The sequence below is a fragment of the Abramis brama genome (assembly GCF_963993115.1).
Source record: "Abramis brama genome assembly, chromosome: 7".
NCBI lineage: Eukaryota > Metazoa > Chordata > Actinopteri > Cypriniformes > Leuciscidae > Abramis > Abramis brama.
Genome location: NC_139969.1, coordinates 28,615,107 through 28,642,199, shown reverse-complemented (window position 1 = coordinate 28,642,199; position 27,093 = coordinate 28,615,107). Strand labels below are relative to the sequence as shown.

Below are 27,093 nucleotides of genomic sequence, written 5' to 3'. Positions count from 1 at the left end.
GCAGCATTAATGCACAAATGATTTTGAATGAATATTTTCATCATGTCGATATACAATGGTCACATAATGTTAAAACTAATCTTGCTATTGATATCTTTGTTAGACTACCGACCCTGTAGAACAAATGTCCTGCTAATATCGAACCTAAAACAAACTTTTTCCGCACTCAACCAGCGGGAGTGCATTTCACGAATTAGTAATCGCTGGCGTTCAGCGGGGAGGGAGGAAAGACTTAGAAAGACGCGTAGATGAAGACGCGTAGATGCACCTTATGCAGTGAAGACTGTAAAGTGTTTGATAACTTTATTACATTTCTGTGTATTTCTTACCTATCAGGGCCCCTTAGATGTCATGTGCCCCTGGGCAAGTGACCAGTTGCCCTAATGGTTAATCCGGCCCTGTATTTACCTGTGCCTTTCCAGGTACAAAATATACAGAAATTGAATAAGGTTATCAAATAGTCCGCACTGCATAAATTATAAATTACATATAGATTAATCCTTAATGATTTTCTCTGTTCCCTTTGTTCTTTGGTTAACTTTACTGACAGAGAGAATTAGTGGCTGCTGTCCCTTTAAGATCTGCCGCTGACAGGATCTCACGCATACTCTTGACTTTCATTTAAGATTTTATTTAACTTATTTAAGACTGTTCTTGTGAGGATACTCGACAAAATGGGCATTTTGGCATAAATGTGTGTGTTATTGTTCGATTCTGGCGCGCTGTCTGTTCGTCGTGTGCGTCAGGAGCGCTCCCGGCTCGTTAGAACTTTCATTGAGCTATTTTTAGAGTGTGGACGCGACGTTCCTGGACTCGGCAGCTCACATCGCCACAGGCTTTCTTTGTCCTGCTCCTCCGTGGCGATGACGGTGTGCGAAAAAAAAAATTAAAATTCATAACGAATTGGAAAGTGGGGGGGACACAAACGGGATTTTGAAAAGTGGGGGGGACATGTCCCCCCTGTCCCCATAGGAAATTACGCCCGTGATACAGAGTATACAGAAGAAGTATAAAACAACATCCTAAAGTTGTCTTTTATTTATTTGATAAGATCGTCACTGCTAAATCGCTAACACCACGGCATAGCAGTATTGTATTATTTTTTTTATATTATTAGCCTATCATACCCTTAGACGTGGTTCACTGAAAAACCAACGATGATTTTATTAACATATATTAAAGCTTAAAACTCCAACACATTATGCATGTATTATGTGCTAAAATGTTAACTAAAAAGAATGCCCACTGCTTCTCGTCAATATCACAAACTGGTCAGAAGTTGAACGGTGTTCTATTTCGCATCGCTGAGAACAACGTCCTCCTCTCCCATTGGTCCAGAACCGCTTCTCAGAGCCAGACACCCAATCACAGAACAGTGCGTAAAGCGCTGCGTTGAGAATTGTCTCACTTCTGAAAACAGAGGAGCCAACGGGAATCCCACAATGCCAGGCGAGGGACCTCCTGTCGGAGAGTGAAGCTCCGCTGGTTTCAATGAAAGAGGGGGAGAAGAGTAATGCAGAGGGATGTAAGATGGCAGAGCTACAAATGTTGTTAGAGGAGGAAATCCCGGCAGGAAAAAGAGCCCTTGTGGAGAGCTACCAAAACCTTTCAAGGGTTGCGGAATATTGCGAGAACAATTATGTGCAGGTATGGATTGGAGAAATTACCTTTGCCTTTCATGTATTGTCTGAATCAGTGGGGATGTGATTGAAATGCGAGCACTGCATTTGTAGCGTTACAGAGTATCCTCATCAAATGGTTATAAGGGCGCATTGAGGCATAATACACGCGATCAGTACATTTAATCATAATGCTAAGCGTTTGTATTTGGATGATATTTGCGTTGTTTAACCCCGATAGACACAATGCACGAATTCACTTTCGGAGGGTGTGTCAGAGACGTGCCGCTTTCTCTACGATGGATGGAGACAGATTAGCTTTAAAAAATATATATAATAGGTAATGGTCAAAATATCGCCCAACAGATTGTTAGAAACCAATCTAGTTGTATGTTATCTAATAGCTTATTGTATATGTATCGGCGACAATGTATCGACTGCAAATGTGTTTGAAGCCAAGACGTCATTTTCCGAACTAATACGTCATGCTCTGAACGTTCCAATGTTCTATTTGCTGAATTCTGCTGTTCGGTTTGTTTCGAGGTCCAGACGGGTGTCAAGCCCCATGGGTGACAGTGTGAATGTGATGAAAGCCCAAATATTCGATGTTCATTTCAACTCCTAAACGCTATTGAACTTCATCCACGTTTTGGCAACGCTATAATATATGTCAGTGGAACGTGAAACCATCATAGGTTTGTTAGATAGATGCGGTAATATCTTTTAATATGTGTGTGTGTGTGTGTGTGTGTGTGTGTTGCAAATGTGTATTGGCTGAAGTAGAATGGCGAGACGCCTAGACGCGAAATGTCGATGATGGTGTGAATAAGTTATTGCTGACACACCTGTGTTAATGTGTCTCTCGCTGAAACGCTGAAACCTTTTCACTCACACACCTACAATAAAGCTCAGAGACTGTTGGAAATGTCCAAATGTTGTAGGATAGCCTTTAAGCATATAGCTAAGTAACTTGTTATGATGGATATATTTAGTAAAATATGGGAATTATGTTATTAAGGCATGTATGTGTGTGATGCATATTGGCATTCTGCTATGATAATGAGTGGGATAAGAAGGAAAGAATCATTTGCTTGTATAATTCAGTCACATTCAACAAAGGGACATTTAGAACGATGATGATCAGTGTTCAGTGAGAAATTAAACCAACATTTATTTAGTATTTATTTGTTTTACCTTGATAATTTGTAAGATCATCCCTGCAGTTAATAAGATGCTGGGATTTTGTAAAGGTTAGTAAGTTCTTGAGAAACACATAGGCTACCTCTTATTAAACATTTTCTCTTTGAAATTCATGATGATCGGTGGGATGTTCTTGACGCAGATGTACCATTTGATTTGATTTCTCTCATGAGCTGTTCTCATCAGACCTCAAAACTTCATAAAGATTAAAATATATATTGAATTTAGGAAAAACAGTATAAATATCTATCTTTTAAAGAAAGATTACTAATATGTCTTGACAGGAGGAAGAGGGTTATTTAAAAAAAATAATATATATTTTATGAGGTTTCACAGCTATGTACCTACTTTTTGTCAAAATTATAAATGTAACATTGTTTTTGGGAATGTATGGTCTGATATTTGGATTTATTAGGAAACTTATAGAAATATAATTTGATGATACAATTTATTTAATGAAAAGTGTATATTCAGACATAAATCTGACATTGATTCTTGTAGCCAGCAATACATTATTTGCCAATACCTTAGACCATGGCTTGATACATTTAGGCAGTTTGATTAGATTCAGGGTCCTGCTAATGAGATATCAACAGCTAAACTCACAAATACACTGTACATCGAAAATATGGCTAACATGAACAATTGAACTCTCTGAAAATTTAAAATCCAGTATCTCAATTGGGACATCCACAATGAAATATACACTTTAGTTTTGAAATAATATAGAAAAATCAAGATCATCAATCATCTTATGTCAGCTCATTATTGGATTGTTCAATGAGATGCAATGACAACAGTCAAGAAACTCTTTCAGTCTTCTAAAATGTGCAAATAGGATCCCATTAAGACATTTAAGACATACACAACAAAATGAGGTATACTCAAGTTGTTGAAAAAATATATATTTCTGCAGAAAAATGCATAAAAAAAAAAAAAATCAAAAATAAATATACTGACATGCATTTTTCTTTGATTTTTGTGCAAGAGTAATGTTAAATGGGAGATTTAGTAGTGTTTAATGTATTGCTATGCTAATTTAGGAGAGTTTCTGTTATGTAGGTTTTTTTGGGGGGGGGGTTACCATCATGGTGACGAGTGGAGCATGAGGTTGGTTTGAGAACAGATATATGTTAAATGTTTTTGTTTTATATTGCCATATACTCATTCAGCAATTGTTATGCTATGCTAATGCTATCAAAGCATTGTGTTTTCAAATATCGATTACCCCACCTTAAAGGAACACGCCGACTTTTTGGGACTTTAGCTTATTCACCGTATACCCCAGAGTTAGATAAGTCCATACATACCCTTTTCATCTCCGTGCGTGCCGTAACTCTGTCTGACGCACACACCGCTAGCCTAGCTTAGCACAAAGACTGGAGGGTAAATGGCTCCAGCTAGCATACTGCTCCCAATAAATGACAAAATAACGCCAACAATTTCCTATTTACATGTTGTGATTTGTATAGTCACGGCGTGTACAAATAACAAGGTCACATGAGAGACAGCCATCTTCTAACCGTATACATACTGGGAACTATATTCTCAGAAGGCGAAGCACTGCTATTTCTGCGGAGTGATTTACTCCAACTCTGAGCGAACTCTCTGCTCCTCACCACTGGGCTTCTCAGGTGCTGCGAGCAAATCACTCCGCCCAAGTAGTGCTTCGCCTTCTGAGAATATAGTTCCCAGTATGTATACGGTTAGAAGATGGCTGTGTCTGATGTGACCTTGTTATTTGTACACGCCGTGACTATACAAATCACAACATGTAAATAGGAAAATGTTGGCGTTATTTTGTCACTTATTAGGAGCAGTATGCTAGCTGGAGCCATTTACCCTCCAGTCTTTGTGCTAAGCTAGGCTAGCGGTGGTGCGTCAGAGAGAGTTACGGCACGCACGGAGATGAGAAGGGTATGTATGGACTTATCTAACTCTGGGGGATACGGTGAATAAGCTAAAGTCCCAAAAAGTCGAAGTGTTCCTTTAAAGAGAAATTAAAATGTATGAGTACAAAATAAAAATCTGCCAGTTCTGCTTACTTAAACTTTGATTTTCTAAACTTAAAAAACTTATGCAACTGACTACCTCATATATTTTGAAGTTTGCCTGAGGGTTTATGCTGTTGCATCAATGCACCATATGATTAGTTATCCATCAATCCATATTATCAATGTATCGTTAAAGCAGTCTCACAGTATGGTTATATGTTGGTACATTCTGACTATAAAGACTTTGTAAAAAATACTTTTAGAAAGCTACAAACCATATGAGATCAGAGATTAAGAATTTGGGAATCTAATGATATGTTTTGATATAAGCCAATGTTTTTGAACCCTCATGTGAGTTCGTTTAGCAATGACACATTCTCAGATATTCATAGAGGACTCAGAGGACTAAATGATTCAAAGATGTTCCTCTTGTGGTTTTAGTGGGTGAATCGTACTCAAAAAGAGGACCAAAGCAGGGATGGGTGAATCATACTCAAAAAGAGGACCAAAGCAGGGATGGGTGAATCATACTCAAAAAGAGGACCAAAGCACGCAGGGATCTTTGGCACTAGACAGAAGTTAGTCATGTCTCACAATGACTTGCACCATGGCCTTTAAATCTGTATCAAAACCATTTGTGAATGAAATCCAGAATGCTTCATGAGTGAATCATGGATTAGTAATGTGTTAATTTGGGCGTGACTGAGTACACTACGATTCCAAAGTTTGGTTTTAATACTTTTATTCAGCCATTAAAATTATCAAAAATGACAGTAAAGCATTTTATTAGATAAACACAGTTTTTTAACTTTCCATTCATCAAAGAATTCTGAAAAAAATAATGTTCAACATTAATAATGATTAAAAAAAATTCTTGAGCAACAAATCAGCATATTAAAAAGATTTCTAAAGGATCGTGTGACACTGAAGACTGGATTAATGACTTATAATATTACTTTGTACTGCATTTTTAATCAAATAAATGAAGCCTTGGTGAGCTTAAGAAACTTTGTTTAAATACTGTACAGTAAAACTGATTTACCGACCTCAAACCTTTATATGTTCGTGTTCATTTAGAAATGATAGGAATCAGTCTAGACTTGATATGATGTTTTGGACCTAATAAGTGAAAACCAGACAGTTCCTGATAATTTTAAGAAAATATAATATGTTATTAATTATTAAAACTTTATGCTTTAATGTCTTGCACCATCTAAATCAAGATATCACGAGTCATTCATTGTTTTAGAGCTGTTGGCCAACAGTCTAGTAGGACATGGTGGAAAACCACGGGCAGGACCTGTTCATGGGTCATTCATCTGAATCCCCCCGTGGCGACAGACACATGGTCTTAGAACAGCTGAGAAGCACTGACGTGTTGTAACAGGTGGTGTTTGAAGCAGACCTGGGGTCAGTGCTGCATGCTCATCGCAGTCTGATTGTTAAAGTCCCCATAAAATCAAAATGGACAATTCTTGTATTTTAATGGAATATTTCAGTATTTATTACAAATTATTAATATTACGGGGGCTGTTGAATGCTTGAATCGGATTGGTTGATGAACATGAAGGTGGTGTGCAATTATTTTCAGGGAAACGCACAGCTAAAGTAGTTCCAGTCAGGTCTTGACCGCATTACAGTTCAATATCACTTCGCCAAATGATTTTAGTCATTTCAAAGGTCCTTACAGACTACAGCAGAAAAAGAACCAAAACCCACAACAACCACACTGACCAAGCAAATAAATATAGTAAACAATGGCATAAAAACGACAAATTATTTCCATGTTTTCTGCCACAAAATGAAAGGGTTGGTTCACACAAAAATGAAAATTCTGTCATTACTTACTCACCCTCATGTCGTTCCAAACCCGTAAGACCTTCGTTTCTGAACCAGCCATAGGCAGCAACATCACTGCCACTTTCTAGGCCCAGAAAGGTAGGAAAGTCATCGTTAAAATAGTCCTTTTCTCGTCACTTTATAACATTAAGGTTGAACCACTGTAGTCACATTCGCACACTTTATTCAACAATTTCTTCTCTTCCATCACCATCACCGTAAACACAGTGCTTGCTTCAGTATTGGCTGGCTCCTGCGTCAGCATCACACTCATGCGTCGAATCGTTGAATAAAGTCGTTATTTTTGTTTTATTTTTGTTTCTTTTGCACACAAAAAGTATTCTCATTAGGCCCTACTCATTATTATTCTCGTTACAAAAAGCAAGCCTCCGCTACTAGGTCAAAAAATGGCTTTTTGGAATTAACAACAGACAGCCCCCCCCCCCCCACACACACACACACACAAAAAAATAATAATAATTCAACGGCCCGTCGTCAATTATTCCTCACTTTTTTTTATTCATGTATCAATAACTTCCCCTTCCTCTTGCAGTGACAGCTCTTCTCTGGTGACGTGTTTACTGGCGCGAGGGCGGGACAACCTGTCAATCACATAACATCACAGCAATAGCAAATCACAACCATCCAATCAATTATGTTATAGTATTCTGACATGGAAACTATTAGTATCCTGAAAGCTAATTCCCTCACATTTTTTAAGTTCATGGAGTGCGAGAAGTGCATTGCTATTTATAATTGCTAGATTCAAGACCAAGGCGATTTGGTAATTATGCAGCAAAGTGCTGCTTGCTGTTTCTCATATTTGAGGTTAGGGATTTAAACAAACCCCCAAATTAATTACATTAAATTAGTGAAGTGAACAATTATCATAGAGACTAGAATATGGGCTCTTTGAGCCAAGAAACAACCACCCAAAACATCCAGAAACCACTTGTGCATATGTGCTAAAAACTAAATGTTATTTCCATGTTTATTTGCTTTTAATGGCTTTAAAAGTCCACAAGTGTTTAGTGTTAATGTTTGTTCATGCTTGTCATGCTAAGCTATCTAATATGTCATTGATGAAACAGGAAATTGTTTAATATGTGAAATGTTTTGAATCTCAGAATATGGATTATCACTAAGATGCATCAGGCTCTTGTCTGAATACTGTTTAAACAAAGTTACTTGTTGCCTGTTAAATTCACCAGATTTTTTAAATAGTTTGTTAGATTAGTTTAGTACATGACCAAGGATTTCAGAGAATCATTTACAGCATTCCGTGGTCAAGTATATTTGTATAATAATGACTGCTAAATTACATATTTTGACCACCTATCTCATATCTTTTGTATGACACTGCAATTTTTTTCTTTTTTCTCACAAACAATATTAACTCCAATCAATATATCCTGGACATTTATTTGTTTAAGTAGTCCTCATCACTTCACACTGGGGTTTCATTGATAACTTCGGACTTTACATGCTTAGACCAACTATTATACAGGTTTAACTGACCATATTTTTAAATTCGTAGATTTAAAACAAATGCAGCATACACTGGCGTTCAAAAGTTTGGGGTCTGTATGATTTTTTTTAATGTTTTTTTTTTTTTTTTCAAGGCTTATTTTATTTTAACAAAAATACAGTAAAAGCATAAATAGTGAAATAATAATAATACAATTGTTTCCTATTTAAATATATTTTAAAATGTAAAATTGGTATAGCAATTTTATTTAAATTCAGTGATTGCAAAGCAGAATTTTGAAAAGCAGTTTCAGTTTCACATGAGCCTTCAGAAATCATTCGATTATAATGATTTGATGCTCAATTTCTTCTTTATCATCAATGCTGAAAACAGTTGTGCTGCTTAATATTTTTGTGGAAACTGATACTTTAAAAAAAAAATTCATGAATAGAAATATAATATTTATTTGAATTAGAAATCTTTTGTAACATTATAAATGTCTTTACTGCCTCTTCTAAACAATTTAATGTCTCCTTGCTGAATAAAAGTATGAATTTCTTTTAGAAAAAAAAAACAAAAAAACATTGGGCTCAATGGCGAAGCTCATGGGTGTCTATTGTGAGGTTCAAACTGAGAGTTTTGGATTGTTTTAGGGTAACTGTATGTAAATGCATAATGGTGATAGAGTAATTTCTGCATCCAGTATGTCACTGACCCATCTCTTTTCTTTGTCGCGCTGTGAATCACAAGCTTTCAATGGGCAGCAAATGTCTTTTTCCACATTTCCTCTGGAGTCCATAACGAATTTCAAGATACATCATCATTCACAACAGCTGTAGTAGTGTGAGATGCTTTGGGAAATCATTGAATGTGTATGATTTGTTTGAAACTATATTTCACAAGGAGCTTCTTACACGCCGTTATTTTGTGGAACATAAAATAAGATTTTTTTTTTTAGTCCATGCAATGGAAGTCGATGGTGACAAAAATGGTTTGGTTACCAACATTCTTCAAAATATCTACTTTTGTGTTCTGTAATAAAAAGTCAATAAGAGTTGGACCAACATTAGGGTGATTAAATGATGACAGAATTGGAATTTTTTGTGTGAATTATCCCTTTAAAACTAGTGGTATCTCTGTTTTTTAATCTTTGTTTAGGCACAAGACAAGAGGAAAGCCCTGGAGGAGACCAAAGCCTACACCACCCAGTCCCTGGCCAGCGTGGCCTATCAGATTAATGCCTTAGCCAACAATGTGCTGCAGCTGTTGGACATCCAGGCTTCACAGCTGCGCAGGATGGAGTCCTCCATCAACCATATCTCTCAGGTCAGCCATGGGCACTGCAGCACCAACAAAACACAACCAGGTGTTCCTTACCCAGCATGCTTTGATTCAGAAGACTACTTATATCATAGTGAAAAATGTTGCGTCTGGATTTCTTTTATTGTTGTGAATCCAGAGCTTAAACCAAAACTTAATCTTAAACTACAGAGAGTGACAGAAAATACAGTGACAAAATCATGTACATTTTCTTACCGATATACTGGATTGAACATGAATTCTCTAAGTGGCACTGTTTATATACTGCAAATGTGCAAATAATTAAATTGTAATTTCATTGATTCCTTCATTTGTTCAGTTGTGAAAAATAAATAAATAATACAATAATAAAATATATAAAAATATATATATATTGATGACTGGCAAATAAAATAAAATCATTACGTGTTAACCTTCTAGCAGCTTCCTGTTTACATTATTTAGAGATGTGAAAAACTTTTCCACAAAATTAGTAATTTTCAACCCAAATCTTTACCTTGATTCATGTAATTTTCAATAACAATAAGCAATGTCAGCACATTATAGTAATTTTGTAATTAAAACAAACCCTTATGCAGTGTTAAAAACCCTGTAACACCTTTTGTGTTTCCAGTAAAAAATGGCTGGCCTTTTAAAACTTGCTTGTAAATCATTTATCCAAATATTGGTTTCAATCTTTTTGTCAACTTGTTTTCTTTCAATTAGGACAGGTTTTGTATTTATAGTTGAAACTGATTGATCATAAGCCTCAATGATCTGAGGATAAATTTCATCTCTGTAAAAAAAGAAAGCCTTTAATACTCAAAATAGTTTGTTTGTGGACATGAACGTGTGTATGTGTGTAGCGAGAGTGTGCATGAACATGATGAACATGCTCCTGAACACTAAATGTTTTTCTTTTTTTTGATCTCTCCCGTTCGTTTTTAATGGATGGTCAATTTTGACCAATGTAAGCTCAGATCAGTGAGGCCTACAATCAGTCAGTTTCAAAAAGAAATACAAAACCTGTCCTAATTGAAAGAAAAAAAGTTGACAAAAAGATTGAATCCAATATTTGGTGATAAAATAGCATAACAAGTGATTTATAAGTGATTTCTTTTTTTATAGGCCGGTCATTTTTGACTGGGAACACCACAAGTGGGAATCTGTGCTATTTTGTACAAGATAGAAGCATTTCAAAACAAACTTCCTGGTTGAACATTAAAGCACACTTGTGAGATAAATTGTCAGCAAAGTCAGTAAATTTCGGTCCAATGCGATAATGTTAACTAGCATTTTCGGGGAAAAAGAAAATCCTTTCTGGGTCATCCCCTATATTTCTCAACGCTTAAACGACTTCTTGGATAATCTTAAACTCACATCTCTTTACCAACCAGCTAGTTTTCAGTTATGACAATTATTCATATCTTAATTGTCATTTTATTGGCATTAAAATTAAAATTATTTTCAATACAACCTTCTGTAAAGCTGCTTTGAAACAATGCGTATTGTGAAAAGCACTATACAAATTAGACATTACATTTCTCAATTTACCTGCCATTGATTGCGGCAAAAAGTTAATCTTGGACCCTTGCTATTGTGTCCCATGTGGAGTCACATTTGCGTGTTGAATTCAAGAGAAGCACCAAATGCTAAAATGTTCTAAATCTCAAGTTGACCCCACATGCTCTGCTGTTCCTGAGTGCCATCACTTATGTAATATGCATAAATAATAAGATTTACATGGGCTAGACTATGGATTATGCAGATGGTGATTAACTACATTGAATATGTTAGAAATTAAACAATCATAATGCTTGACGTGCGATAATAACTAGAGCCTGAGCTCAGTCTTATCCAATGCGAGCCTAGTTTCATTGTAAGCCATGATTTGTAAAGAGCATCTCAGACACTTTTAGATCTCTTTGTAGACATTTGAACACACTGTCAGAGTGATTTCTTTTTCATCCTAAGTGGGGGATGGGGTGTATTTATTGAGGATAATTAGAAATCGCATTCCCCCATCATGCACTAGAGTAGATTTTCAGAGCCTTAATGGAAACTAGATCTAATGTTTTGCCTTCTACTGAAGTTAAAAGGCTCCTGCAAACTGGTTTGCCACCACTTTTCTCTAAGAAGATAGGCAGAAATGGCAGGCAAATTCTGCTTGGATCCCATCATTGGTGCAGGTGATTTGACTGACTTTGAATATTATTACAATTTTTACCATTACTCCAGTCTTCAGTGTCACATGATCCTTCAGAAATCATTCTAATACGTGCTTAAGAAATATTTCTTATCAATGCTGTGCTAATGCGTATACTCTAAAAGATGTACACATAAACATTCTTAGATTTGAATTGACCAATTTAAAATGTACAATATAATTATTTGGACATGTTTTAAAATATAAATCATTTTACTTATGGACAACTTTAGTGAATTTTCTGTTTTGATTTATAGGTACTCAATTTTGGTTAATAGATACTACTGTATTCATAATGAATTGAGATTCATTACAAATGTTTAATAGCATTCAGCCTCAATTTACATATAGAAATGGCTATGCATATTAATTAGGTCACATTCAGTATTTAGACACCTAATTTGAAGCAATATATATTAGCTAGCCTACATGAAGGCTATGGCTCACAAAAATTCTCAAACTTTACCCATTTTCATCCCTCTATTTTTTCTTTTAGACTGTGGACATTCATAAAGAGAAAGTTGCCAGACGAGAGATTGGGATCCTCACCACTAACAAAAACACATCTCGCACCCACAAGATCATCGCCCCGGGCAACATGGAGCGACCCGTGCGCTACATCAGGAAGCCCATAGATTACACCCTGCTGGATGATGTGGGTCACGGTGTTAAAGTAAGTCTTTTTGATTGTCAACATTTCTTGATGTTTGCTATAGCAAGCATCATTATTACTACTGTTCATACTTGGGTTTAGAGTTTCTGAATAAATAAAAAATCAAGACGTACATCCAGAAGTATTACTGACTTATTAGCCCAGCTGTATTTTCATTTAGAGACCCAAAATATGATTATTTTTTTTAATAAACCAAGAAAACAAAAAGACCTTAAAAGTACATGATGGACAATACAAATGCTTCTCAGGTAAAAAGAGTTTAAGCACACAGAATAGGCCAGATGTCTTAAGAATCCAATGTGTGAATAAAACACTGGATAGTTTACAATAAAATAAGAGAACATGTGATAATATCATGTTACTGTTTCATTTCAGATTTAGTGTAGTTTAAATAGTCTAGAGAACAAGGACTGGATAGGTATTTATATAACTTTTCCTTGATGAAATGCATGAATTTGCCCCAAAAAAAACAATCATCTGATCTCATCCCAGCTCTAGATATTAGTATTCAAAGTACTGATAAAGAAATTGATCCTTAGTCGTCTAGTGTGCGTGTGTGTGTGTGTTTGTGTCTGTGTGTGTGTGTTTGTTTGTAGACCCTCTCTGGTTTCCTTCACTAAATTCATGTTATTAAATTATTCATGTCCATCAGTGTCAGCTCTGAGCTGTTATAATGACATCAGTTTGCTCTCTGAACCCTCGTACCAATGTTATCACATTAGATTGTCGCTATCTGAACTGAGAAGTAATTATGAAAGATGTCTTTGCATTTTTGTGTTGACCTTTATGTGTTTTTAATGGCTTTTATGGGATGATGCCATGTTTGGTCTGGATGGTGTGTTGTTATGACACAATGTCAACATTATTCACCACTAGTTGTTCAGCCTTTTCATTCCTGATATATAAAACTGAGCCAGATCTTGAAGCCATGTGCCAGCAGCTCACCCCAAGACCTGTTTTAAATGCTTCATTAGTTTGGTGCTGATGTGCGCTGGCCTTTTCCCCCCTCGGCTGAGTAAATGCCCCGCAGGCTGCCCTCATACTGGCTCTGTAATTAGGACACTTAACTCCTCAAATGTTGCTCTGTGTGTGTCAGTCACCCCTGACTGACATGCCCAGAGGACATACGTCTCTCCTCAGTCGTCAGTCAGAACTTTATTATTGCGATTATCATAATTGGTGGATGTCGAATTGTTACAATGCCAAAATTCCAATATGAGTATACCAGTACATTTTTACAGTTATCAATGTAAAGTTCATTATTAAGACAAAGCAGGGTCACAGAGTGCTGAGGTGCGTCAGAGTCACCAACGTTGGCTCCATAGCTTTCACTGCACAAAAACTGTGCGGCGGGAGCTTCATGGAATGGGTTTCCATGGCCGAGCAGTTGAATGCTAGCCTCACGTCACCAAGTACAATGCCAAGCGCTGGATGGACTGGCGTAAAGCACGCCATCACTGGGCTCTGTGTGGAGCGACGAATTGCGAGGAACGTTACCTGGCCGACTGGGCTGTTTTTCAGGGGTTGGGCTTCCAGTGATGGGAAATCTTAAAACTTCAGCATATCAAGACATTTCGGACGATGCAATGCTTCTAACTTTATGGGAACAGTTTGAGAAAGGCCCTTTTCTATTCCAGCATGACTGTGTCCCAAAGAAAGGTCCATAAAGACATGGTTGGATGAGTTTGGTGAGGAAGAACTTGCATGGCCTGCACAGAGTCCTGACCTCACCCCCATCGAACACCTTTGGGATGAACTGGAACGGAGATTACGAGCCAGGCCTTGTCGTCTAACATCAGTGTCTGACAAATGCTCTACTGGATGAATGGGCAAAAATCCCAGCCTTCCCAGAAGAGTGGAAGCAGTTTTTTTTATGTTAATAAAGATTATTTAATGTCATGACATAGTAACTCATATTAGCCTAGCTAGATGAAAAAAAAAAAAAAACTGCAAGCTAACAAGTATTTGAGGCAGTTTGTTGTAAAGATGGTTTACATAGTTGTTGTACAGCTATGATTATGGGTGTGAGCTTTTAAAATTTATAATTCATATTAAATTAAATCCACATGTGAGCTATTTACTGACCAAATGCTTGAAATTGTCACATCGCTAGAAAAGACATTATGCATAATTTTGTTTATTAGCCTGATTAGATGGTAATTATGACTGACATTTATGTGATTATCATTCAGTTGTTTTGTGTAAGCAGCTTTGACTTTTCTGCTTTGTCTCTAGATTCTTATCAGTCAAATTAGATCAGTATTTTTTTTGTTCTTTATTCAAAGGTCTTTTGTTTCGCTTCTCCTCTCTCCCTTTTTCATTAAGTTTAAGTAATTAAATAACTTTAATTATCTTCTCTCTTCCTCAATGCTTTCACTTAGTGGCTTAAAGCAAAGGTAAGCACACAACCCACAATGCTTTCTGGGTCCCATGTCACGACCATCTTTGCCTGGGTTCTTTATAATGTTGTGTAATGCACATTATAGTTAATTTCCATAATCTGATATGAGAATATACATATTGTAGCTTACATCATGCTGTATGTTTGATAAACTGATCTGATATGATCATGACTGTGAAAGTTGTCTTAATGTTGTTTTCCCTGTCAAATGTTTTCAGCAAGGGAATAACCCGCCAGCTCGGGCAGGTGGAGGAACGTTATCCAGGACCAACCCTCCCACACAGAAGCCCCCAAGCCCCCCCATGGCAGGTAGAGGTACGCTGGGGTAAGTCACTATATTTCACTTATGTTTTAAAATATGTTGTGCTGTCTCCTGTGAGTTTTGTCAGTTATTGCTACAGATAAGGGTCTGGCACCTAGTAACACAGCACTTTTTTTCGCATGTAGTTTGCATCTTTATTAACAAATATGTGTTTGTGTTTCTCAGACGAAACACACCGTATAAGACCCTTGAGCCAGTCAAGCCTCCTGTGGTGCCTAATGACTACATGACTAGTCCAGCGCGCCTGGGAAGCCAGAACAGCCCGGGACGCACAGCCTCACTCAATCAGAGACCCAGAACGCACAGGTGCAGCTCACATATGGATACACAAGACAATGCAGGCCTTCTAAAGCCCGGGACACACCAAGCCGACGTCAAAGAACTAGCGGCGATGAAAGCTGACTCTGTTGTCGCCTCTCGTCGGCTGCGTCTCGACCAGAAAGCTGCGCTTGAACACACCAAAATGACTAAAGCAATTGTCAATTAGCATGTGCGTTTTGCGCCTGCGTGTATGTTAATATCTGTCTATATCAGCAGGTATCAATAGTCTATTTTCGTCATTCAAAAAGGGAAACCGAATCTAGGACTGCAGATATACAAACCGTAAACAAAGCAGCGCTTGCTTACCATTTTGAACATGAATCACGCTGATCACTTTCTTCATTCCAGTCGGCTCTTGTTATTATGAAAATATTCGTGCATTCGAATGCTCAGGTAAGATTATGTAAAATTATAGCAGCCTTCTGTCTGTGCCGTCCTGGCTTCTTCGCTTGCTTTCATCACTTTCGCTTTTATTCTCGTGCGCTGACTCGTTCGCTAAACTGAGGCCCGACGTCAATTCAGCATGATAAATCGGCCCAAAAAAAAATGCTGTCCGACTAGAGCCAACGGTGCGGAACACACCGAAAAAACGAAGCCGACCGACACTCAAAAACGGCCGACCTTCATCTTTGTGTGTCCTGGCCTTAATGGTATGAGACACTGTGCTGGAAGAAATAATGCTTTTATTCCGCAAGTATGCATTAATTTGGTCAAAAGTGACAGTAAAGACATTTATAATGTTACAAAAGATTTCTATTTCAAATAAATGCTAATCATCAACTAGTCCTGAAAAAAGTATCACGGTTTCCACAAAAATATTAAGCAGCACAACTGTTTTCAACATTGATAATAATAAGAAATGTTTCTTGAGCAGAAAATCAGCATATTAGTTTTATCTTACAGACCCCAAACTGAACAATGAATGCTGGGTTTCATGGTGATATATTAAAGTTGTAAGATAAAAGCCGCTATTACAAGAAATAAAGTCTCAGTTGTGAGATAAAGTAACATTGTGAGATATAAAATCACAATTATGAGAATATATATATATATTTCTATATGTTTCTATATGTTTCTAACCTTTAAAAATTACTTTTGTTAGTGTAACATCTCTAAGTTCTCTCATGATGTCGTTAGGCGGTAACAGTTTAGGACCCAAGGACCAGCTGTTAGAAAGAAGACCCGGAGTCAGAATTATAATAAATTGAAGAAAAGTTTTACTGAAGATAGTTGCAGTTTCATCAGCAGAAGTCAGCTTCAAGACTCACACAGGAGTTCGTAGGACGCCCCGCTTACAGTTACAGCAGATCACAGCGGTTATACCCTTCACCAAGGTCTAAGCTACGTCCTTGCTTCAGGTTGCAGTTTCTGATTGGCTAAGAACACATATAGTCTAAGCAAATTTCCACACATGGATAGATAGGAGAGTATGTCGCCATTAATCAAGATAGTTGTCGCACGATTCCTAGATTAAGGTCTGCGGTGACCTCGGAGGTCGGGGAAAGGCGTCTTCGGGTCTGTTGTTGCATGCCGAAGTATCCTATAGCTCCTATACAAGACCTGCACAGAACATCCAACGCACACACAAAAGCACTAGGGAATCGCAGTTTCCTCAAGGTTGAAGAGGGCCTGAGCTAACTATCATCAGGACAAACTACCAAAACATAATACATTCCCTCCTCAGGAAGAAGTACAGATACTATTCACTTTAGTTTCTAGAGAAATACACATGAAAGAGGTACAATTCTGTAAATCAGGTGAAGTCACGTCTAGTCGGACCCCTGTGACCTTAGCTCGTCTGCTAGAAACAGATATATAGACAACACATGTTGAGGGTCACATCAGAATGTACCTAAAAGCAGCTGGTTAACACTCACAGCAAACATATGATTAAAAGTATATTTGAATCACTCATTTAATATAGAAATGATTTATGTAGAAATGCTTATCCTTGATTATTAATCACTCATTACATACACATTAAAGCAGCAGTGGATTCCAATCCACCCCCTTCAATGTCTATCTTTATTTCCTTTTCCTCTTGCAAAAAAACTGATGCATCAGTGAATTTATGGCATTCATTAGACTTTTTGTTTATTCTATGGCACTGTTTAAATATACAAGTGTAAAGAATCTGGAAGTCTTCTTCTCTTTCTTATAAACTTGATTCTCCACTGTCATTGCTTTCCCAGTGGGCTTGTTACTAATGAAAGCTGAAGGTGAATAAGATTAGAAATAACAGTAAACTGTTTCTTAACCTTTGGTTTATCACATTTATTCTCCAAATTCAAGCTACAAAAGCTCTTGATGGTGTCATAAATGACTTGTTTGATAGACTCAATAAAGGATGCCAATTTGGGAATTTATGAAGATGCATGCTTGTTGCTTTGATAGCTCTTTGTAACCCTATTGTCTGTGTGTCTCAGTGGCAGTAGTGGGGGCAGCGGCGGTCGGGAAAACAGCAGTAATAGTATGGGAATCCCTCTGGCTGTGCCAACACCCTCCCCTCCCAGTATGGCACCAGGTGACAGTTCACATTTTTCACATATTATTTTATAGGGCTGGGTTGAAAATATTGATTTCTCGATTTTATTCAATTCTCATTTTGATGAGCTGTTCTTAAATCCCCAGAATCTTTTAGTCTAAGGTGTTTTCAGTTGATGCATGAACAAAGCGTTACAAAACATTATTTGTAGCGTGCCTTCCATAAATCGCAATAAGCTTTGCACTTTGTTACTTTTGATATGAAACAAAGTCTCAGCTTTAAAATTCTATGAACAATAAATACATTTTTGGCGCTCTTTGATGTGGCATGACAGATCACTGTAGCCGCTCAAACGAAGCGGGAACTGATCGTCTCTTCCTCTTTACTACTAGTTATAGCACAAAATGAACATCACAAGGAATGTTGAAAGATACAGTACAACTTACTGAAATGTATCATGTCTCATGTAATCGCTCAGTGTTTCAAGAAATAAATCAATAAAACAATGTCATGTAACATAGCCATTCAATGTCTATTGCTTAATAGCATTTTTATTATTCATTCATTATATTTATACTTAACATGCCTTCATTATTTAATGTATGTTTTAATAAATCCATCATAAAAGCATTTTTTATGAGTTTAAATGTTTATTTATAAAAAAAACTTTTTTTGAATAGAAACACTATATAATTAAAAAGTTATCAAAACTGCTTATGTGCAATTTAAATATTGGTTTACAAATCAGATGTTCATTTTAACCTTTAAAGTCAGCATGAAACAGAAGTTGCAATAGACATTATTTCCTTATTGTGATGTATATCTGTGTAAAACTGCTTTGTGAACAAGAAAAAATGTCGCGCCAGTAAGGAGGGGAAGTTATTTTAATTACAGTATTCCATAAAAAAATAAGAATTGTCAATTCTGACTGTATGGTTTACAGTATTAGTTGAGAGAGTTAATTAAATTAATCAATATCAAATCTAATTAAATTGAGAGTGGAATTGAACCAAATCACAAGCTTGAATTGAATCAATACCCAGCCCTATTATTTTGGTCATTCCACCCAGCTCCTAACGGAGTGATCTATTTTGCATTGGATTCATTTTCTGTAACTGTCCTTTTTTCCCTGTAGTTCCTCAAGGTCCAGGTTTGGGCCCAATCCCGATGTCTCAGTTCGGAACAATCTCCCGACAGATCTCCAGACACAATTCCTCCACCACTTCTTCCTCCGCCTCTATGGTGTCAGCCACCGGCACCTACCGGCGCGCCCCTGCTAGCTCCTCCCAGTTCTCTGTGCCTCAACCCCACCTGAACGGGGGTCCCACGTACCCCCAGAACACAAGTGAGTTCAGTTCTACTCTAGGGACTGCTAGTGGCCCCAAAAGTGTTTTGGCTCTTAATTTGCACTTTAAAATGCCTGTAAGCCATTACATTAGAAAACAAACCCCAAGCTCAAGTGTGTAATTTCTTCACCACTAGCAGCACCAAACACTTTTAGTTAATAAATGAGGTTATTAGCAGACCTAGTAACCAATGCTTTTCTGCTATTCATCTCTTCACGTCACAATAACTGCTTTGACCTTCTGTCTGTTTATCTGCCTGTGTGTAACTCTTTGGGCTTGTTTTTGCCTGTTATCCTCTTTCTGTCTGGCTGGATATGTATGAATGTGTGTGTATCTGCACTCCGTGTGTCTCCAGTGTCTGTCGCTCCACCGCCTCCTCCCATGGTGCAGCTGACGCCCCAGATTCCCCTCACTGGCTTTGTGGCCAGAGTTCAGGAGAACAGTGAGTAACGCTCACATTAGCATAGTGCTTTGATCTTCACATGTGGTCTCTGTTCAGTTGCAGCCTGCCATGTATGAATTATTCTCTGTACCCAAAATGTAATGTTTATTAAATATTTGTATGTATTAACATGGGTATATTAATAGTTATAATTTAAAATGTAATAACATTTTGTGATATAGTGTTTTATTTTGGAAGTTGACTTATTCTATATAACTATTACTTATATGTAGGGCCAATGGCACACTATTAAAATTCAAAAATACATTTTATACAAACAGTGGCTTTAATACACGTCTTCTGTGATTAAGCACGTTTTTAATTTCTAAATGAAAAATTAATGTTGATCTTTATTTGGCGGGCACAAAATGAAAACCAATTCAGAGTGGTACAACAGTTCTAATTTCATAATGAAGAATCAATTTAAATTAATTTTAATTGAAAGTTATTAAATATATGACATTTTTAAAGAAGTTTGGGATTATTTGCATCTCTTATTATTATTTCTTAGAAGAAGCAGTAAAGCAATTTTGTTAAAATATTATAAAAAATTTAAAAACGTTTCTTGACATTTCGTTGTACCTGAGAATTATTTGATTGCACTAATTATTTGTTTAAATGGGTCCTATTATGCTTTTCACTTTTTCAACTTTAGTTAGTGTGTAATGTTGCTGTTTGAGCATAAAAAGATCTGCAAGGTTACAAAGCTCAAATTCCACTTCAAAGGGAGATATTTTATTTTAACAGAATCCACTTTTCAAAAACTACAACAAACGGCTCGTTTGGACTACAACACGATTTTTCCGGGCTTTATGAAGTCATAATGTTCCTCATTTATATAATCCCCGCCCACAGAATACGCAGAAAAGTGGATGAGCTGCTGCTATGTCAAAGAGACACTGATTTTTCCACAACTCATTTGTTTGACCTTCCTTAGGCTGACAAACTTAGAATGGGTCAAATTTATTTTAAATACTGTTCCTGCACATTATAATCCCGATGTTTATCTGTGATCTGCACATTTTACGAAGAACAGCTTCCAGAACCACGATGCAGGCTTGCGTTTTCTGTAGCTTTTGTAAGCTCTTGCTTTTGTAAGACTGTTTACTAGGGATGTCCCGATCAGGTTTTTTTGCCCTCGAGTCCGAGTCCGAGTCATTTGATTTTGAGTATCTACCGATACCGAGTCCCGATCCGATACTTCTATAATACATAAAAAAAGAATAAAGAAGAGCGAAAAAACAGATCCAGGATGTTCCTTATTTTTTATTTAATTCACCTTATTTTAACATTCAACAACTCTGTTAACAAACAGAGCACTTCTGTGAGGTAGCTTGAACAATCAAGTAATAAATAACATAAATTCTTCACTTTTGGACTTTAGTGCAACAGTAAATATAAAAAAAGTCTAATATATAAACAAATAGCACCTCAACTTAAAATACCCGGCAGGCATGTAAACAAATAAAAAAATAAAGTGCCACAGTGTTTGCAAAGCCAGTAATGTGCTTTTAGGAACTGCACTCCTAACTCTTACGCCGGTTTCACACTGCACGCGTCAGCAGAGCATGCAGTGCGTATTTTTTTCGCTGCCCATGTTAACAGAGCAGAGCAGAGCAGCAGTGCCGCGATCATTTCGGCGCCGAGTCTACTTTTGCTCCGCCGCTTACGCTGAATTAAAGTGACAATGCATTGATCATGGCCAAAAATACACCGCAGTTTTATCCAAAAAGTGCATTGATGATATCTATTGTGTTTTAAACAGTCAATCAAATGACCAACAGCAATTTAAAAAGAAAACAAATGTCCAAAAACAAACTTGTTGCCAGAACAATAAAAACAAAGACGAACCAAAAGTTATATAAAAGAAATTATTAATAAAATAAGCTTCTTGACAAGTCTTTTCTCTTAAATGTATTTGAAAACGAAATAAAGCAATGCCAACTTATCCATTATAGAGTACTCTGTCTGTACACAACGGTTCAGTCGCGCGTGACAAACGCTGCCAGTGTGAAAGCAGAACGCACGTGTCCTGCTCACCATACGCACTGCTCCTGCGCTGCTTATGCTCTGCTAACGCGTGCAGTGTGAAACCGGCGTAACTCTGTGGCACCGCATAACTATAGATGTGTTAAAAAATAATGAGAATATATATATACATATATATCCGAGTCCTGATCGGGAGGTAACGTCCGATTCCGATCGAGTCTGAAAACACGTGATCGGGCCCGATTTCCGATCACGTGATCGGATCGGGACATCCCTACTGTTTACCGCACCTTGGGAAAATTAACCATGGTTTTGTGATCGATTACTGTTTGCATTACCATAGTTTTCCGACAAATATCATGATTACCACTCTGAAACGTCCTGTGAAATCCGTGCTTGCAAAGTCCATGCATGAAATCCATTCTAGATGCTCCTCTTGTTTGTTAACATTGTCAGGGTCTGAATCGGGTTTGAAATTGCCGCCATCCTTTATATTTACACTAGAGAAGAACTTGCCATTATGAAGGGGCGGGACATTTCCCGAACACACGTTAAGCTCTGCCAATCACAACACACTGGGCCAGCTAACCAATCACAGCACATTTCGTATTTCGGAAGTAGGGGCTTTATCGAAACCGGAACTCAACAACGCTTTCGGGACAGACTGGGGAGAGCAGAGCTGTAATAATGTAAAATATATGAAAAATAATGTGTTTTCTGAACAATCAAGCACGAAAGCATATTCTAGTACACCCTAAAAACAAAATACAGACTTTGTCAAAGGGCATAATAGGACCCCTTTAATGCATACTGTGCCATTTTCAATAAAGTATTTCTAAATTAGGTTTCTGTCTTTAAAACTAGATTTGGTCATAGATGATCAGTGAGGTTTTCCTCCCTTCTTTGTCCTCCAGTAACAGACAGCCCGTCTCCTCCCCCTCCTCCTCTACCTGAGGACACGCTCATGTTTGAGGAAGCAGCCCCGCCCCCTCCACCTCCACCTGTGGATTATGAAGAAGAAGATGCAGCTCTGGTGCACTACAATGACCCCTATGCTGATGGAGACCCCCACTGGGCCCCAAAATCCTATTTAGAAAAGGGTGAGTGAGCGCCCTCTGCCCTCGGGTTTTCATTTTGAGTTTTCACTGTCAGATTTACTTCAAAGACACAACAATACGACTTATTTTAATTCATTTTTGTTTCTTTTTAATGTAAGAATTTTGATTTGAGAATGCCTTTTCCAATTGAGACTGTAATCAGGATGCAGCGGATGGATGGATGGATGGATGGATGGATGGATGGATGGATGGATAGATAGATGGATAGATGGATAGATGGATAGATAGATAGATAGATAGATAGATAGATAGATAGATAGATAGATAGATAGATAGATAGATAGTTGGCCAGATGGAAAGATATAGATAGATAGATTGATTGATTGATTGATTGATTGATTGATTGATTGATTGATTGATTGATTGATTGATTGATTGATTGATTGATTGATAGACAGACAGACAGACAGACAGACAGACAGACAGACAGACAGACAGACAGACAGATAGATAGATAGATAGATAGATAGATAGATAGATAGATAGATAGATAGATAGATAGATAGATTTTTTTCTGAAAGGGACAGTGTACATTATTCAACATTTAGATACATGTAAATATACACAAGTTATAATGCTGTAAACTATACAGGGAATATAATATTAAAGGTTCAAATTAAATGATTTGTAGCCTACTTACATTTAAATAAGTTTTCATAATAATGTTATATAACATGAAGTATATATTCAAACATATTAAATATTGAACAACATGTAAAAATATAATGAATATGTAATCTAGTGCATATATTTATCAAAATTCTCCTCTCTAGAGTTATTTTTTTAGCTAACTATCGAGTTTATGGTCATTGATTGGCTTTTCTGAGGTAAATGTGACATTACGTGACATTGTTCACAAGATGTTTTATTGACACCTTTCCACGGTCGAAACACTGATTGAGGGATTACATAAGACATGATTAAGTTATACTGTATCTTTCAACATTCCTTCTGATGTTCTTTCATTATTATTTGCTGCTGTAACTAGTAGTAAAGAGGAAGAGATGATCATGTCACGTGCGCTCCGTGCTGCCGCTTCGCTTGAACTGAGGCGCTACAGCACATTAAAGAGCGCCAAAACGGTATTTATTGTTTGAATTTCGTAATAAAATTGACAGAATTTGAAAGCTGAGACTTTGTTTCATATCAGAAGTAACAAAGCACAAAGCTTATTGCGATTTATTGGATGGGAGGCGCTACAAAGCTTTGTTCATTCATCAACTGAAAACACCATAGACTGAAAGATCCATTCTTGGGATTTATGAATCGATATCGGTTCTTCAAAATGAGAATCGCTTAAAAATCGAGAAATTTCAATTTTTTACCCAGACCTGATAGATTGACAGACAGACAGATGGATAGATAGACAGACAAAATAGACAGACAGACAGACAGACAGGGATAGACATACAAGATAGACAGACAGACAGATATATAGACAGACAGACAGACAGACAGATATATAGATAGACAGACAGACAGACAGTCAGACAGACAGACAGACAGACAGACAGACAGACAGACAGACAGACAGATAGATAGATAGACAGACAGACAGATGGATGGATGGATGGACAGACAGATGGATAGACAGACAGACAGACAGACGGACGATAGACAGACAGACAGACGGACGATAGACAGACAAATAGATCGAAAGACAGATTGAAAGAATGGATGGATGGACAGATGGATAGACATACAGACAGATAGACAGACAGACAGACGGATGGATATACATACAAGACAGACAGACAGACAGACAGGGATAGACATACAAGATAGATAGACAGACAGACAGACAGGCAGACAGACGGACGATAGATAGACAAACAGATCGAAAGACAGATTGAAAGGATGGATAGATAGATAGACAGACAGACGGATAGATGGATGGACAGGCAGACAGATGGATAGACAGAAATATTAATGGATAGATTGACATGCAGACAGACAGAGATAGATTGACAGACATGGATGGATGGATGGATGGATGGATGGATGGATAGACAGACAGACAGATAGATAAACACGGACGGATGGATGGATGGACAGAGACTGATAGATGGATGGATGGATGGATGGATGGATGGATGGATGGACAGAGACTGATAGATAGATGGATGGATGAATGGACAGACGGACAGACAGAGACTTTCTAATCCATGTCATACTAACTCTACTCCTCTTTCAGTGGTGGCCATCTATGACTACTCAAAGGACAAAGATGATGAGCTGTCCTTCATGGAGGGCGCCATCATCTACATCATCAAGAAAAACGATGATGGCTGGTTCGAGGGAGTGTGTAACGGTGTGACCGGACTGTTTCCTGGCAACTACGTTGAATCCATCATGCACTACGCTGACTAATGCTAAATCCCAGAGACATCATGCAATGCAGCCAATCAGTTACAAACATTGCAAAGTGCATTAGAAAATGACTGAATGTTTGTTTTTGTCCAATCACAAATGTATCAAGGCATCTACAATGCTCACTGTTTGAGGAGACAGGGCTCGTATTGCCTCTACAAAGAATATGAAAAGAAACAAACAAGTCTCACTACTTTTTGGTTAGGTTGCCTCATACATTTTGTACATATTAAAGCGAGACGTTGCCTGTAGGCTGTTGCTAGTGTTTGTTTTTGTGCGTGTTTTGTCATTGTACTGAGATCCGTATTTGCCAAGTGTCAGCTAGGGCTAGTTAGTTTTTTCCCCTAAAACTTGTCTCTCTCTTTTTTTTTTCTTTTTTTTTTTTTACTAAACTGTCAAGCTCTTCCTTTACATGAGGAAGAAATTTTGAATGTCATTTCTGGAATATTATTATGCCTGGAAAACAATTAGGAAAAAAAATATATAAAAATGACAATTACGTTTTTACCTACATTTCACCTTAAAGATTTGCTAATATTTTCTATAATTTTACCTCATGACTGTAAGGGAAAAGACAGATGCAGTAAAGTGCAGAGATTCTTCTGCATATCAAACAAAACTTCATATGAACATGTCCACGTTACATATTTCATCCCAAGATTAAAAAAAAGTATATTCCTCCCATACAATTATGCCTATTTTTAAGATTTTTTTTTAATGACAAGCACATTTTCCCCAAATTATTATTATTATTACTATTACCGTAATGCAAAAAAATTAAATAATTCTCATTACTGTAATCTGAATATATATATATAAATTTAAATCATTTTTATACATTCTGGTAATATTTCTTATATTGCCAATAATTTATGCTGATTTAAATATAAAATACATTACAGTAATCATAATCAGTATTGAGTGTAATGGGAATTATTTAAAAATAAAACTCAAAAGTAAACTATTAAATGCAGAAAATCTCCTATAGGCTTTGTTTCCTTTATGCAAAATATATATTTTTTCTTTTGTGACCTGGACATGTTTTCATGAGATTCACCCATATACTGTGAGTTTAAACTGTGCCAAGCTGGTCTTTGATAGTGTTTTCTGTTTTAAACTGCTGAAGTATTGTGAACTTGATTATGTTGCACTGACCGGGCGACACTGGCTCACTAGCTGAACGAGTCTCATTGCCCACAGATAAAAATTTGTTACATGAAGTAGCAGAAATCAGTTTCGTCGTTGTATATATTATGTAGAGGGACCATGCAAAGCTGAATTTGTGTCTTTCTATTTAGACCAGTTCAGAAGTTTTGCTGAATTTAGGCGAAAATCCATAGATTTCATAAAAAAAAAAAAAAAATCAAGTTTAGTGTATAGTAGCCTACTGACGAATGTGAGCTCATAACTGTTAGCATGGCACAAACATCAAGGTGATTCTGGTTTCTGGTTTTTAGAAGCGTCTCAAACTACTGTTGAAGGCGAGCGATGTTTTAATTTATTGAATCCAATGAAATATCTGTGAGAATGTAACTCGCATAGAGCTGTCTGAACAATGACCACTTAATGTTAAGCATTGCAAGGCCTTGTCATAAGATGTGCAAGTGATCTGTAATTTAAATGTTCCTTTGCGGAATATCTGCAAACAATATAATCTCTATTATCGTTTTGTATATAATCTGTTTTTCTTTTTATGTACAATCTCTTTTTATAATAAAGCACCCTCCTGTGCAAAACATTGTGTTAGATGTGTTCAGGTGCTGGATGACAAGTATATTGATTTGATGATTTTTCATTTTTAACATAAAGACATAAAAATAACACATTTTAAGCACCAGTCCATGACAGAACTCAGTCAGTGGTCAGGAAGATAATCTATTCATCTTTGTGGACAGCAGAGGGTGATGTAGGTCTGAAAAAGAAAATACATTTCTTTCACGTCACAGGGGCTGCATTCGAAATCGCATATTTCTATATAGTAGGCAAAAAACTGTGTGTGAA

General features: G+C 37.0%; 1 protein-coding gene across 2 annotated transcripts; it reads left to right on the top strand.

The window, feature by feature from the left end:
* The first annotated feature begins 1,447 nt into the window (after window positions 1-1,447).
* Window positions 1,448-26,828, top strand: abi1b (abl-interactor 1b). 2 transcript variants are annotated; one of them, XM_084119574.1, is made up of 11 exons: window positions 1,448-1,647; window positions 9,279-9,446; window positions 12,122-12,298; window positions 14,680-14,694; window positions 14,918-15,024; window positions 15,187-15,327; window positions 17,769-17,866; window positions 18,963-19,172; window positions 19,529-19,615; window positions 22,519-22,704; window positions 24,917-26,828. In XM_084119574.1, exons 1-11 carry the CDS (start codon window positions 1,492-1,494, stop codon window positions 25,090-25,092), a joined length of 1,521 nt encoding a protein of 506 aa, XP_083975700.1. In that variant the 5' UTR covers window positions 1,448-1,491; the 3' UTR covers window positions 25,093-26,828. The 2 variants fall into 2 exon arrangements, with proteins under 2 accessions (XP_083975700.1, XP_083975701.1); XM_084119575.1 differs by lacking the exon at window positions 14,680-14,694.
* Window positions 26,829-27,093: the final 265 nt, after the last annotated feature.